This window comes from Pan troglodytes, chromosome 17 (genome assembly GCF_028858775.2).
Source record: "Pan troglodytes isolate AG18354 chromosome 17, NHGRI_mPanTro3-v2.0_pri, whole genome shotgun sequence".
Taxonomy (NCBI): domain Eukaryota; kingdom Metazoa; phylum Chordata; class Mammalia; order Primates; family Hominidae; genus Pan; species Pan troglodytes.
This window is the reverse complement of record NC_072415.2, coordinates 56,658,745-56,675,385: the sequence shown is the minus strand read 5'-3', so window position 1 is coordinate 56,675,385 and position 16,641 is coordinate 56,658,745. Positions and strand designations below refer to the sequence as shown.

Here is a 16,641-nt window from a genome sequence, read left to right as displayed (position 1 = left end):
AGGATTTCTTGGCCATCAAAGATAGTAAGCAAATGAGAAAGAACAGAGAATGAGAAATCAGGAAAACTTACTCTAATTTACAGCCCCGAAATTATGTGAGCAACTATTTTTTTTTTTTTTTAATTTTTTGAGACAGGGTCTCAGTTTGTGACCCAGGCTAGAATTCCGTGGTGTGATCGCGGCTCACTGCAGTCTTGACCTCCTGGGTTGAAACGATCCTCCTGCCTCAGCTCTCCAAGTAGCTGGAACTACCACCCCCAGCTAATTTTTTTGTGTTTTTTTTTTTTTTTTGTAAACATGGGGTTTTACCATGTTGCACAGGCTGGTCTCGAACTCCTGAGCTCAAGCCATCCACCTGTCTTGGCCTGCCAAAGTGCTAGGATTACAAAGTGCATAAGTCACCACGCCTGGCCTGTGAGCAACTATCTTTTAAGAGGTATTATTATTTTTGTAAAAATTATTCTTATGAACAATTTTACAAAGCACCAACAAGAAAGCAAAAAATATCTCACCTAGAGAGAATCATTGCCATTTTGATGGCAGTCCTATTCCCTTTCTTTGCTTACGAACCGGAGTCTTTAAATGCAGTCTTATAATGCCTGTCAGAAGAAACTTGTATGTTAATCTTAAGATATTTAGAAAACCTCTGATGTTTTTCCATATTAAAAGATAATTTTACATATTATGCCCCTTCTGAAAAATGAGTGGTTGCTTTGCCTTAATAAGAAGGTATTCTAAAGACAGGAAACATAATAAGGATAAATCTATATGTCTCCAGATTGATAATCATTAAGAATTGGTAGCAAAATTGCATCTTTTTTATACTTTTATAATCATAAAGTGGGAGCATACAGTGAACTTCAGGGTTATAAATAGAAATGGTCAACCTATTTTCAGACATCCAAGTCTGAGCCAAATGTGAGTTTCATGCAATTCTCTGATCCAGCATATAATCCGGAATACTAATATTTGCTATATAGCAGCATTCTAGCAATTCACTTTTGTGCTGTGATATTATGGATAAAGTTACAAACGTTTAAAATATAAATGGTCACTTGCATAATGTATACACGTATCTGTGTGTGTTTACCAATCCTATGAAGAGGCAGTAACAAGTTTTAAAAGCTTTAAATCTTTTTATTAACATATAGCATCACATTTTTACATCCATCATTTCACCATCCATAGCCATTTACATTTTTTCATGGAATCTGTTACTCATATCTGTTTTTTGCATAGGCTTTAGAATCTTTTTGTTTCTGAATGTGGTCTTTGTGAAGATTTTGATAACAAAAACCTGCTCCCAGTATGTAATTTGATAATCCTAACTAATGACTACTTTAAGCCATTCTATGTAAAGTTGAATTTGTATTAATAGTTGCAACATTCAGGTAATGGGAATTAACCAACACTAAGTAGTTTAGCTTTTCATATGTTTGCTGAGGTTTTAGATGTTGATTTACTAATTTGTACCGCCATTGGATTTTCACATTTCACATGTTTTGACAGTCAACCTTTTGGTGTTGCGTAAGTAAGGAGTAGCTATTTACTCATTTAAAGTTTCATGTTACTAAGTGACAGGACACGTACAGTTATTAGGTGTTACTGTAGTGACAGACAGGTGTGTAGGTACATTCACTTGACTCCTTTTATAGATGTAAGTCAAAGGGTCAGGGAAGGAAAGGGAGCTCTGTTGTTGTTGTTACGTGTAAGTCTATTTCAAGTTGAAAGGGCAATCAGGATCAAAACAAAAGAAAATCTCCAGTGTGAAATAGCAAAGGAAGAGAAGGGGGAGTGGGAGAAAGACGTTCATTAGCTTTTTCTTGTACCAGAAAGTCTTTTAGTTTCTTTCAGTGGCAGAGAAAAAAAAACCACGATAGGTTAAATGTACTTTTTTTTGAGACGAGGTCTTGCTTTGTTGTCTAGGCTAGAGTGCAAGTGGAGCATTCATGGCTCACTGCAGCCTCTACCTCCTGGACTCAAGCAGTCTCAGCCTCAGCCTCCCAAGTAGCTAGGACCTTAGGCATACTTCAGCACATGTGGCTTTTTTTTTTTTTTTTTTTTTTTTTTTGTAGATACAAGGTCTCCCTATGTTCCGTAGTCTGGTCTCAAACTTCCAGCTCAAGCAATCCTCCTGCCTTGGCCTCCCAAAGACCTGAGATTACAGGTGTGAACCACCTTGCCTGGCTCTAAATGTACTCTTAAGTAGAAACTTTTTAAATTAAATGAAACTTTATATATATATTTGGTCTTCAAAAGCCTGCCTGTTAACATTTTTAAAACAATAAGATACTAATACTTTGAGACAGCCAGAATAATCAGAGCCACTTCTTTAGTCCCCTCCCCAGCACTCACATATACCCCAGTCTCTCTCTCCTCCTTACCCACTGTGTCCTTCCTCCAGTTTCTCATATAAACTCTTGTGTGTGAGAGGTGGTCTCATGTTATTTGAAAAACTTTTGATGATGTCCTGTTCGTTTGATCCCTGTGGAGGACCACTGTTTTCAAACCTCCAAAAAAGATGAGCTTTAGATACAATATAACTTATTTTATCTCCTCCCAACTTCTCTTTCCTCCAGAGTCTGCCTTTTCTAACATTGCTCACATACTGCTTGTGGTTTTAGGTCTTCGAGTAGCACTGGAGGCCAAGAAATCTCCAGATTCTAACCTACAGACATGTGGTTGATTTTTGGAAGATAACTTCCTTCTGTCTTTATCTACCTCGGGAAAATGTATTTTCAAATACCAGGCTTATGTTATTGCCTCAAGCATATTGTATGTCATAAGCTTCCTAAATGGATCAGTTTTTGATCAAAGATTTCTGAACTCTGACCTGTGTTATTTATTCACTTTTCTGAGACTAACATAGTTGCCAACTCAACAATGTATGTACTCTCAAGATGACTGTTTTCCACATTTGTATTGATATCCATATTTAAGTGGTTTGACATTTAAATTGAGGTTATGAAATAGTTTTCCAGAGTACAAAGAATGTCATGCAATTTGTCATCATTTCTCATTACTGATATTTAATAATCAGCAATAACAGGAAAGGGAAAGGATGCCCAGAGGTTATCCCAGTCTAGCTTTGTGACCATGGTTCCCACCATCAACCATAAGACCAGTAACAGTGCTCAGTTTCCTACATACATTCAAGGATGTCTTTCTTGTGAAGTTGTAGTTGTTTACCCTGGGCTAAGAGAAAATGCAGGTTAAATAGGAAGAATGCAAAAAAAATCTCTGTTTAAGCTTGAACTTTTTCAAAAGTATGTTTAATTATACTGCTTCTTGAAATTATAAAGTAATTCTATAGTGTATATACAGTTTTATATAATACCAATTGTGAAGTATTTATTACATATGTTTAATTTGTATTTTTGGTAGCATGAACAGCTAATTTTAAAATCATAAACTCTCTTAGGATTTCACCTACCTGGTAGGTGCTATCATGGTAGCCAGCATTTTTATTTCTGGATATTATATTTTAAATCCTGAACACTCATCCTCGTTTCTGATTGTGGCCTATTGCCATCAAGTTGGTCGGCTTTAAGATTGGGTAATTTTGCTCAGATGATTCCCAGGAAAGATTGCAAATAATTAATACAATTCAAGTTAGACTTGAAGAAATTTGGATTGTGCTACAGTGAGTAGCTTCACTTCTCAAGGTTCCCTGATTTAAATCAAACCTTAGGGATCTTCTATGTTAGTTTTAAATTTCTTTATAGATAAAATCACTGATACCCATATACATATTACATACATATTAATAAAAGTGATGTCTATTTCTATTTGTGGATGAAAGTGTTATATCTCACTCCAGCACTGTACATTGTGTTTGAATGTCAACTTGCTCTTATGTCGCAGCTGCTGTTGAGAGCCAAGATATGTTCATGTTAAAATGAAGACTATTATGGGAGAGGAGAGTAGAGTGGAGTGCTGTGTAGTGAGTAGCTGCCATATAGTTGTGCTGAAACTGGTGAACGAACGACTGAGAATGCCCAGTGGTGCAGCTCTTCTCTCCTGTGAACTAACAGCCAGATTGTTTGTAATTTCCCGTGCTATTTAAAACAGGGTTCTCATGTATCAGCCATCTTCTGTAAGGGTGCCCAGTGTGACTTCGGTTGATCCTGCTGCTATTCCGCCTTCATTAACAGACTACTCAGTACCATTCCACCATACGCCAATATCAAGCATGTCATCAGATTTGCCAGGTATGTGGAGTGTTTTTGTTTCTTTTGTTTTTTAATGAAAGTTTATTTTTTTTAATCTTAATCTGTGAAGCCAGTATAGTTTTGAAATTTTCAGTAGAAGTGCTAAGGAAATTTGAAAGCTTTGGGTAAAGGTCTTATCTGTTTTTATACATCACATCCAGTTGTTATTTTAACTACAGAGCAATCTATAGATTCCTGGTGATAAGAAATATAGTAGAATAGGAAATGTTAGAGATTTTATTCTCCCTTTTGAAGAATTTGTACTTAGAGACTTTTTCTTGGTTTCTTTATTATAGAACCTCACAGGTGAAGGGAGAATATTTTCTCATACTCTTCTTGGTAGCTCATCAGAACTTCGGAATATATTGATGTTGTTTGGGGCTGATTTTTCCTACAAGCTGTGGATTTTATTCTCCTTACAAAGATAGGGTCTACCATCTGTTTCCCTAGAGTGGGGCTTAATACTTGGGATATCTTTTATATGTACAGTAGTTTCCCCTTATCCACGGGGGATAAGTTCCAGGACCCCCAGTAAATGTCTGAAACCACAGATATTACAGAACCCTATATACTGTTCTTTTCTATACAGATATACTCATGATAAAGTTGAATTTTTAAATTAGGCATAGTAAGAGATGAACAGCAATAACTAATAATAAAATAGAACAATTATAACAATATGCTGGCATCACTACTCTTGCACTTTGGTGCCATTATTAAGTTAAAATAACGGTTACTTGAACAGAAGCACTGTGTACTGAGATAGTTAATCTGTTAACTTAAATGGCTACTGAGTGACAAAGCTGGGAGCCACTGGACAAAAGAATGGTTCATGTCCTGGGTGGGATGGAGCATGATGGAGCCAGGACAGCATGAGATTTCATCAGACTATTCAGAATAGTGTGTAATTTAAAACTTATGAATTATTTCTGGAATTTTCCATGTGATATTTTCTGACTGCAGTTGACCACAGGTAACTGCAATCACAGAAGGCAAAACCTTGGATAAGGGGGAATCTACTGTAAAATATTAAGGTTGCTAGAATTACCTTAGTATCAGGACTTCTGCAACCAAGGCCATATTACAAAATTTAAACTTCCCTCCTTTACTCTTCTTCCCTCTCCATAGCTATTGCTTTTGCAGACATTTCTGTCAATTATATTTGAGCAAGTTAGAACCAGTAGATTCATGACTTCCCTTCTCTCCGAAGGCCCTTTTAGTGGAATACAATTCTCTCCTCCTGTTACTAGTTTTCTTCTCTAGGTTTATGAAGTTAATTTTGACCTATGATTTATTTTTTTTCTCCCCTTAGTGAGGTCTTTATTTTAAGCACAATGCTTATCCTGTTGGTGAAAGTTTATGTTATTGAAACAATTGATAATTGGCTCGGTATAATTTTGCTACTTGAAATTTGTTTAGATTATGTGAATAAAATTTAGTGGAAAAGAATAGACATTTTATAGTATCCATTGAAAAAAATGGCTTTTAAAGTTATTTTTTGCTTCTTAGATATAGTTACTCCACATGTAATTTGGGAGTTGGTATTTTAAGAAGTTCTTTGTAGACCCAGCTAGCACAAATTGTAAAGTATTTGTAAAGTATATACAAAGTCTGATGCTAAGGTACAGGTGAGGATTCATGTCGGTGACAAAGATGGAAATTCAGAGATTCTTAATTCCCAACTGCCTTTTATGGCTGTAACATGGGTTGTTGGAAGAGTGTCTGCATGTCATCTCAGTATGTGTTATAAGCAAGCATTCTGAAAGGATTTGTTTCCTAAAGACCTTGAATTAAAAATTAATCCTGAAAAAAGGTAATGAGCATTTCTGTTCATTAAAGTGATCCTACCGTTTAGCAGTAGCATAGACACAATTTACCAATCACTTGCCCTGTTAGTTTTTCAGTTCTCTGAACCTGGATTAATTTTTAATTGGGGGAAATTTACATTATTTCAAAATTTGGGCATAAAGTGAGACTTTATTTCTTTTTAGAAATGTGCAAACTTGAGAAAAATGCAGTAAAATATGTCTGAACTGGCTATTTGGTAAAAATGTGTTTCAAGCTGATATTGAGCAAACAAGACTAATATCCAAGGCTGATATTTAGCCAGTATTAACAATTATGGTGATACTGGTTGTTATTATTGAAAAGCTTTCTTACCAGTTGATAACTGAATAGAATAGGATCTATTTTGCTTTAGAAGAATTGCTAGTTTATCATCATGTATGAATTATGTAGCAGTTACTATATCTAAATAGTTTAGTTTTACTTTGATTTTATTGTTAATGTGTTCTTTTGTGATTAGTAATTTGGTTTTATTTTTATGCATAATTTTTATGTAGTTAGTCATACTGTGAAGAGTTTTGGTATTGATAAACTTAATAATTTATAATAAAATATTAAATAGAACACCAAGAATGGAGAGATAACAAAGTTTTAATACATTTCTTAACATTCCTTTTAAACATCATAAACATGAATCTTCTGAATCTGCAGGAGAACAAAGAAGAAATGATATTAATAATGAACTGAAGCTTGGAACATCTTCTGATACTGTGCAACAGTGAATACAAAATAAAACAAATAATTTGTATTTATGGAGTGGAAAACAGCTTATTTCAAGGAAAAATATGACTGCCTTATTATTGCTAGTGCCATATTGTCAGGTGCGAATGGTGCTCAAAACTTGTATCATTAAAATTTGAAAGTGCTAAACATTTACATATTTAATCATGTAGCAGTTATGTTTTGTTAAAAGTTTATGACTCAAATAAGGAAAATGTGTTGTCATCAATGAGAAAAAATCTAATGAGTCAATTTCACAGTGAAGCACTTAAAAATTTTAAATTAAAATTTTATCAGTGTTAATAAAATAATGTTAACACTACCTGCTTTTTAGTTAAAAGTAATTGAGCATTTTCAACCATGAAATACTTCGGAGGGCATAAAAATATATCAGTATGACACGCTGCAATTGAAACTTATGGTGAAGTAAGAAACAGCATTTTGCTAAACTTACGGAACAAGGCAGTAAAATTTTAATCACTACTGATGAAACTTGATTTCATATAAGAGTTTTAATATTCTGCTTAAAATGTAAAATGCAAGAAGACTTTGATGGTTTCGTTTTTTGTTAGAAAGAATAACATCTAAAATACCATATCAAACTTCACTGTTAGTACTTGAGAAAAAAATGGTTTCAGTGAGAGAAATATTTACATTAAACAGGTTTTATATAGACAGCACCCTTGTAATGCTTGGTAAACAATCTAGAATTCCAACCAATATTTTAGAAAAATTTCTAGGTATTTTATTATGGTGTTGTATAAGTCACCACATTCAATTTTCCATGGATGAGGTATCAATATACAGATAAGTAAATCTCTTAATTGTTTTCTAAATAAACTTTATATTTACCGCACATATGAAATCATCAAAGAGAATTACAGTACATCTGAAGAACTGGAATTGAAATAACAAAAATAGGATCCTCAGTGGGTATTCTCTGGTGATAGAGCTTCAATTTTTAATTTCAATTAAAATAAATACACAGGCTTGATATAATTTTCAAACTGTTTTATATCAAGCTTGCGTATTTTAATTGAAATTCTGAAATTGAAATAGTTGAACATTTAGAAAATGAGCATTTTTGAGTGGCTTGGCTTCAGTACACAATATTCCAACACCATTGTCAATACTTAGCGTTATAAAAAGGTTTCAGTTACTAACATGAACTGAGAGATACAGCAAATAATAAAGTGATTGAACATATGAAACTGAAAAACTATAAAAAGGTAGAAGCTATTGTAAAAATGAAGAAAACTGAAAAACTGAAAAGATAGAAGTTACTGTAAAAAGAAAATGGTTATACCATTTGAAGCAGAACAAAATGTTCCAATAAACTTTTTTTACTTAATAATAGAAATATTGAAAATGCAAAACTCTGAAGGTATTACAAGGGCTAGACAAATTTTGAATTGTTTGGCACAAGCAGGGAGAGGATTTATTGAATATTATTAATATGAAGACAAAATCTGCTTATTGAGATATCTCACCTATTATCATTTTAATAGAGAAGTCATTGGAAAAGTTTGTTGTAATTCTCTTTGGTTTAGTATTGGCTCAAACCACCGTGTCATATAGCTAGTGACAGACATATGAAATGAAAAATTACAGCAAGCTGGGTGCGGTGGCTTATGTCTGTAATCCCAGCACTTTGGGAGGCCGAGGCGGGAGGATCACTTGAGCTCTGGAGTTCAAAACCAACCTAGGCAACATAGCAAGACCCTCTCTCTACAAAAATAATAATAATAATAATAATTAGCTGGGCATAGTGACACACCTGTAGCTCCTGCTTCTTGCGAAGCTGAGGCCAGAAGGTAAAGGCTGCAGTGACCTATGATTGTGCCTCTGCACTCCAGCCTGGGCAACAGAGCAGACTCAGTGTCTCCCAAAAAAAGGAAAAAAAAAATCTGTAGCAACAATTTTCAAAAAGGCTTTAGAAATCGTTGGAATGATTTCTTTCAAATGATTGGTGCTATAGCTTGTATCACTTGATAAGCATTTTTGTAATACCCTTATTTGGAGATTATAAGAGAATAAATATATTTAAATTTTTTGAGTTATAAATTCATACTGGTTAGTAAATATTTTAAATGTCCCCACTGATATTCTCTATTTTGCATAAAAGCATAATGTCAGACTTTCTCTGTGTGGTGGTTATATTCGGGGTGTCTCTGAATGCCAGCATAAAAATTCACGGAATTGAATAGAAATTGGCCTGTCGTAATGACCTATGGTTTCTTTTTTAATGTTTTGAAATAATTAAAGAGAGTTTAGTCACACAGGGAGGTCTAGGTGAACTGATGTTGAAGTTTATTACTAGACTTTTCAGACCTAAAAATTTTATTTATTGTTATTACTTGAATACGTCAAAAGTATATTACTGGACAACCTTTTACACATTCCTCTTTCTAAAATCGAATTGGACAATTACAGTTCTCTGGTTCAGAAAATTACATTAGCTCAGAACCCAGTAACCCTTGATAACCCTGTTAGCGCAGCAATTCCCGAGTGTGTGCTTTGTGCAGAGCGTTGGACTATGTACTGCTCTTGATGTGGGGACAGCGGGGACAGAGAGCTGTCATTGAAATAGACATCTGTTTAAGAAGCGATACTTAGATGAACCTCTGTATTTCTGAAAAATAAATGTGAAATATCTTAAGAGCTTAAGTATGTTTTTTTTTTTTAGATGATTCAAATCCAGATCATTAGCTCATCATTTTTATTGCTTCTCATTCTGTTAAGCGGCAAAGGGGGAAATATTTGTTTTGACTAGTCCTTCACTGGAAATTTTTGGACTTCTGCATTTGAGTCTCTGGGAGCTAGTTTTTCCAGTTGTTTTATCAGAGAATATATTCATCTTTGGGTTTTAAACATTTCAAATATCACTGATCATGGTATAGAACTTCTCTGTGACAGAGTGGTAAGCACTTACCACAAATGTTTTGTGATTTGTGATAAAGATGATTTAGGGAAATAATTCTGGTCTCCCAAAATATGAGACAACTATTAACAAAGCATTTTTGTTTTAGGTTTGGATTTTCTTTCCCTTATTCCAGTTGATCCCCAGGTATGTATCCTGAATTTAAGCAACTAATTTGTATTTGATTGTTGGTTATGTCATACTAACTAAAAATGACCAGTTGCATAAAATCAGGACAGTCATCTCTGAATTACTTACATTGATGGAAAGGAAGTACTGTGCAAATATTTCACAATTTTATTTGAAGGAATAAAGTTGTTTTCAGTTTATGATTTTTGTCTTTAATATCTGAATTTTAAATTCTGTTTTATTTAGCTTAATCAGTTGGCATCTCTTACAAGCATTTGAATGATTAGAATTAATAGAAGCAGTGCTGGGTGACTAGAAGTTAAAATTTTACAAATACAGTTTTATTTTTTAGCTAAAACATTCTATATATAGAAAATCAATAGCTAAACCTGATTAGACAGACTTGACTCATTAACTTGATTCTTCATTGTTTTTAAAGACATTCAGATTTGGACTTTGGGGAGGCCCCAGTTTAAAGTTGCTATATGTCAGTCATCCCCGTTTTCTCTGTCAAAGATGAGAAACCCTAGTAGCTCGGTGTCCCAACATGAAGACCTTGCAGTGAGCCTGGATTGCACAGACAGGCTTATAGCAGAGGCAGAGCAGAGGAGGAGAAGGCATGAGAAAAGTGAAGGGAGAAAATGACATAGAACAAAAGACTTTGAGAGGAGTTGAGTATAGGGAGGGATAGAGGAAGAACCACGGGTCACTGCTTCATGGGCTGCTCAGTCAGCTAAGCACAAGTCCTGTATCAGCCTCCTGTTTCAGTACTCTGTATCTCATTACATGAACAGCACCAGAAATTTGGGCCCAAGGTAATGTGCAGACTGAGGAATTTCTTATCATTCGGAGTTGACCTCATTACAGCAGTATATATAACAAAGGTACCTAGTGAAAGTGTCTATGTATTTTTCTAGGAAATGGATTCTTCAGATGTGAGGATTACTAATTTTTATGTGACCAGTTCTTTTAAAAAAATTATCTTGGAACCTAGAGGTTTTTATTTCATAGCTCTGTTTTGTATATTTAGTAGTGGTCTAAGTTATTTGGTGAGTCAGTAGTAGAAGGGTGATGTGGGGCCTTCAGTTTGCCATAGAATCCTTAGGTTTTACTACTTGACCTCCATATTATCCCTTAATTCTTGTCATTGTAGCTACAATAAGGGATGCAGGGTTAGAACTTAAGTGGCTGCAATCTGAATACTACTAAGAATTCAATGCACAGAGCCTGTTGATGGCAGCACTGTAGCATCTAGCACAACTTTCATGAATGAGTATCTTTTTCCTATAAGGCAATCAAAAACTACCTGAGAGGTAGCAGGAATAAAATGTAAGTTTCTGGGCTTTGTTCTAGATTTACCCCCCAGTTTTAGTGGAAAGTTAGAAATTGATTTGATTTTAGAAAAGAGTTTTAATACTGGACAATTTAACCATCTTTAGAGCTCCTTGGAAGCTCTTTAAGAACTGTTCTCCCTGTAACTAATGTCCCTTGACTCTGTATGTGGCATTCATTTTATTGATGAACCAAAACAGTTATCTATCCAAAGCATTAAATAACTTGTTCTTTTGAAGGGCAGTCTGAATTTTACTTGTTGCTGTCCCTCTGACTGGCAACTTAAACCTGGGACTGTTGTTCCTGTTTTATTCACCGGCCTTGGAAATCATGTAGTCTAAACAACTTGACTTTTAAATTCCTGTTCCATAATCCAGTGTCTCTAATGATAAGCTGCATAATCTTTAGAATGGGGAATATGAATCAGATATCCTTACTGATCTTTCATACAGTTGAACTAATGACAAACTTAAAACATCTCTTGCAGGATATCACTAGACCTCTTGTTTTGCTAAAGTCAGTGCAGTCGTTTCTCACATAAAATATTCTATACTGATATAATGCTTTTGGCTTGTCTCTCTTCACTCCTCTGTTAATGTTAGAGTAGTACATTCAGGTTTGTACTTGTTTGGGATCAGTAATGGGATCAGTAACCAGGATTGTAAGGGGACTTGTGAAATATAAGCACTAGGAAAGGGGTGTTAAGCAGGCATCACGAGAAGATTAGGTTAGATCTTCTTTAACATTTATTGCAAAACTTTGTGATTACCTGAGATAATTTTCTGTCCTGAGGATCCTGTGATAGCTAGCTACCGTGTAGTCTGTGTTTTAGAATGAATGTTGTCATTCTGATGACACAAGTATTTTACGTTTATGTACAAAGGAGTCCAATGCCATCATTCAGCTGGTCAGCCTTAACATTCATAAAGGATCTGTTTGATACTCAATTCACACCGGGAAAGGCTAACAAATACTTTTAAAAATGTTATTAAGCAAAAATGCTGGTGTAAGCTCAACAACTCTTTCAAAATTGACACCCAACTAAATACAGTTAGGGAGCAAATTCTTTTTGAGATTAGGGCCAATATTTAGTATTAAATGACTTCAGTTATTGTTGACATTGTACTTTTACCTTTGTATGTGGTCAGCAAACAAGTTCCACAAGTTTAGAGAGAATCAAGAATATATGCTGCATTCTCTAAATAATGTAAAATAGCTAAATTCATGCCACCTTCCACCCAAAGATGTGAAGTTTTGAGCAATTTTAAAATCCCACTGGGCTTTAAATATGTGACTATTGCTTGTGCATATCTAATAATTTCTAGTCTCTTTATTTAAAATCAAGTAGCCTCTTCCTCATTGGAATCATTGTTTGTTTCAAGCAGTACTGTCCTCCTATGTTTTTGGATAGTCTCACCTCACCCTTAACAGCAAGCAGTACGTCTGTCACCACCACCAGCTCCCATGAAAGCAGTACTCATGTTAGTTCATCCAGCAGCAGGAGTGAGACAGGGGTCATAACCAGCAGTGGAAGTAACATTCCTGACATCATCTCATTGGACTAAAGGAGGACTCACTTGATTCTGGGAATCATTCATCAGAACTGCTTTTTCTTGGATCTCTAGTCTGTGGAAACTTTCTTTTTTTTTTTTTTAAATAATTTGGTATTTATTGAAAGTCAGATGGATTCTTTTGCTTTCTGAGGGGTGAACACAGAAGACTGCAACAAGAACCAAATGACATGCAAGGATTTTTCTTAATTATGCTGTACTCTCAGCATCAGATACATTCAACCGTAACTGTATCTTCCTGAGAGATGGATTTCACTTTCATACGTTAATGGATGGAGTCTACAAATCAGTGAAAAAAGTTTTTGTTAAAATAAAGAGCAATAAAATTATGTAAATATTCAAGTAACCTTTTTTCTAATTAAAAAAAAATTGTAATCACTGATTCTAGAATGACAGCAACTTCTGTTTAACCTTACGTGAAGGAAAAAAAATATATGGAAAGAACTTAATGTTTGCTGAATGAGTCCTTTCCATGGAGATTTGCTCTGTTTCATTGAAGTAATGAAGTTTCAGTACGTGGCCAAAGCTTGGATTCCACTTTTCGTCCTGCATTTCCACTTTTCTTCGTGATCGCATCAAAGAAAAATGGCATTCGTGTTACTTGGTTTTTTTCCTGCTTATCATTTACACTTTGACGTTGTTTGCTAATGAGTGCTGTGTGAAGTTCTGGGATTTGGCTACTCTTCATTGGTGATTATGTTTAAAAGCACTATGCAGATTCTGCCCTGACATAAAGTGTGTTATTATGTTTTTAGTAATTGTACATTTTTCATTCTAGAGTTTTCTATAAATTTGAGGCTTGCCTTCTCAAAAAAGAAACTCCATGCAGCCATTGAATGAAATGTCTTTGGGGTACGGTGTGACTGGAATGTTTGTTAGAAATTTTTTCACACTATCAAATATTGATATCTTGGAGCCAGCAGAAGAGCAGATTTTGGGAGGTGGTAATAACAAAATTTAATTTCTTCCCAATAACTTAATTTTCTCATTTATTTTACAGAATAGTAGTGAAATATTTGATGAAACTTTGTATTTTGGTAGCACTACATAGAAAATGTGTTTTAGATTTATGATGATCATATTTCTCACCAATGTAATTTCAGTCTCAGCAGTGATTTTCAAACTTAGGGAAAGGGACAGCATTAGATTTTTTTTTTTTTTTCATTTTTTTAAAATGATATCTTACCTGAAACTACAAACGACAAAAGAGAATTAGAAATGTTTGAATTAAAGTGAAGGAAGGGTTGGGGGAGATGGGCTTGAACCCACTTCCTGTCTCAATCCGTGCTACCCCAAACACTCCAGGGAACCTCTGAGGTTTTATTGGGTGCACTTTGAAAATTTCTCTTCTATAGTGTGTTTGTTTGATTTTAAATCACAGAGAAAACTGGGTTTTACTCTTAGAGAAACATTTTCATCCAGTTTTTTAGTTTGCTTCATTTGACTTCCTAAATCATTTTTGAGTTCACAAGGATTTGGTACTTTTCTGTTTAGCTTTCTCTCTCTAAGCTTTATCTACCTTAAAAACAAAGTCCTTTTTTTAATGGCCAGTCCAACCAATTGATTTCTCAAACTGAAGTGCCCAGGTGTGGACTCATCAATTTCCGTTAGAATAGGGACATCCTACTTAAGAGTTGGTGCAGCTCCAAGGAGCTGACTTGTCCTTGCTTGGGTTTTTTTTTTTTTTTTTTCTTTCACCGTCTCAAGTTTCCATGGCCTTTGTGTGTTCTTTTTATGTTGATTTAAATTCATATGGTTTTCCACAAATCCCTTCTTTGGCTACATCGTCTCCTTATTCAATGGATTATCCCTTTGTGGGGGCTGCTTATTTTAAAGATGTTGGGGGGGGAAAAAACCCGAATCTACGAGCAGTAGTTGCACATAGTTGCCAGTTTTACCTTCTTAGTCATTAGATTTCCAAACCATGTTGCAGTTTTTTGGTCCAGATATAGTATTTCTTTCTAATAAAGTTTTATGTTGCTGCTCTAAATACAGATGCAATATTTATTGACTCTGTAATCAGATAGAAAAAACTTAACTTGGTTTGTGTGGTATGACTTATAAAGAAATGATGTATATTTGTTATTCTGTTACCCTTTAGATTGTCAGAGACTCCCCCAATTTAATCAACAAAGTTTTATAAAGTAAATGAAAATATTAATAGAAATTAGTTTATTTACTTGGTTCTCTTATAACTGATACCTCTGTGCTTTTATAATTGTGATTTGTTTTTTTGTTTTTTTTTCTATTTTCTGTGAACAGTTTTAATGTTCAGTTTTGGTGTTTTACACTGAAATTACATATAAATTTTTAATTTATTTCATACAGGCAACTTGCATTTTAAAAAATACACTTTGAAGTTTATCATCTTGAAATTGGGGCTTACGTTGTTTATCTGTCTTGAGCATTAGTACTTTATGACTTTGGCCTTATGGCAACATCATGATTATTAAGCCGTCAGCCTTTAATGTGGTCACTGTTTCTTATCCAGACCCTGACTTTCTAGTAGTTTATTTTGTTAGCCCAGATTTCTGCTTAACCAAATATAAGGGAGTTTCAGAGGGGTGATCTTAGCTGTCACCTAGATTCTGTCAGCCAACCAGTGATTGTCTGGAATATCTTAGGAAATGAACTGTAATTGTCAGCCTCCTAAAATCAATTTTTTTTTTTTTTTTTTTTTTTTGAGGCTGAGTCTTGCTCTTGTTGCCCGGGATGGAGTGCAATGGTGCGATCTTGGCTCACCGCAACCTCCACCTACAGGGTTCAAGCGATTCTCCTGCCTCAGCCTCTCGAGTAGCTGGGATTACAGGCATGTATCACCATGCCCGGCTAATTTTGTATTTTTAGTAGATACAGGGTTTCTCCATTTTGGTCAGGCTGGTCTCGAACTCCCGACCTCAGGTGATCCGCCTGCCTTGGCCTCCCAAAGTGCTGGGATTTACAGGCATGAGCCACCGCGCCTGGCCAAAATAAAATGTTTTTATCTTTCTTCACTTAGAACTATGAAGGCCTTTTCTTGTTCTGGTAACCCCCCACAGTGTAATTGGTGCTGAAAATAGTTTCGTGCCTGAGGTCTGTTGTCACTCACTCACTTTCTGACAATTAGGTGAGCCACTTGAGGATTTTCTGGCCTGAAGTTATAAAAACTTGGCATCTGTCCTAAGGTAATTGTAAAGGCAAAATGAAAGCATTGAGGTGAATTTAGGTTATATGGCATTTATCTGGTAATGTGTTTCAGAAAAGCTAGAATGAAAATGTGATGTAAGGGATAGCAAGTGTAGTTGATTCATAATTCTTGGTATAAAACCAAGTTTTTCTTAGTCTTGAGGAATTTGAAGAAAGGTAAAATGTTGGATTTTAAGCAAAGTAGGATTGACCAGAGACTGTTCTGACTTTGACATTCAGACCTTTCAGATGTTCTTCCTTCAGACCAGTCCAAGACACTCAGCATTTCCAGCCAAGTTGTCTTTTTTTTCTGCCAATAAAGTATTCATTAGTTGACGTTTGTTTGTATTTTAAGTAAAGTCAATTTTTTTTAAAGCATTAATTTAATTCACAGGTATGCCTTTCATTTCTCTGGCCTTCAGTTGGTTTAAAAAAAAAAAAAAAAAGCACTTAGCCGGACCATTCTTTCTTTAGTAAACATTTTTATTTTCTTAATTTTTCCTGAAAGATTTTCTCCATTTTCATGGAATATCATAATGACACTACCATTATTTTCTAGCTCTTTGCATAATAGAAAAATGTAGAGCAGTGCACCATTTAAACATGTCTGACATTGGATTTAGTGGTCCTAGGTTCATGTGATTTGGGAGCCTTAAGTTGTTATTTAGATTGATTCAGCCTGATTCACCATCTTTTTTACTACAGTTCTACATGAATGTGGTGAAACAGGTAGAAGAAAATTAAGCAT

General features: G+C 34.8%; 1 protein-coding gene across 18 annotated transcripts in view; it reads left to right on the top strand.

Annotated features, from left to right (window-relative positions):
• The window catches only part of PIAS2 (protein inhibitor of activated STAT 2), a 128,293-nt gene that overhangs the window by 92,516 nt on the left and 19,136 nt on the right, over positions 1-16,641 (top strand). For 4 of the 18 annotated variants that reach the window (XR_010152070.1, XR_010152072.1, XR_010152074.1 and 1 more), the window contains 4 exons: positions 4,072-4,211; positions 6,708-6,877; positions 9,806-9,843; positions 12,543-13,057. The exons of 2 other annotated variants lie outside the window; for them this stretch is intronic. Coding sequence is in view for 9 of the 16 variants with exons in the window: in XM_016933637.4 (XP_016789126.1) it covers positions 4,072-4,211; positions 9,806-9,843; positions 12,540-12,722 (361 nt within the window). In the remaining 7 variants the exon portion in view is untranslated. Of the gene's footprint in view, positions 1-3,864; positions 4,212-6,707; positions 6,878-9,805; positions 9,844-12,539; positions 14,719-16,641 lie in introns of those variants that run through there. 12 more of the 18 variants (XM_016933637.4, XM_063796071.1, XM_016933640.4 and 9 more) reach the window with 7 other exon arrangements.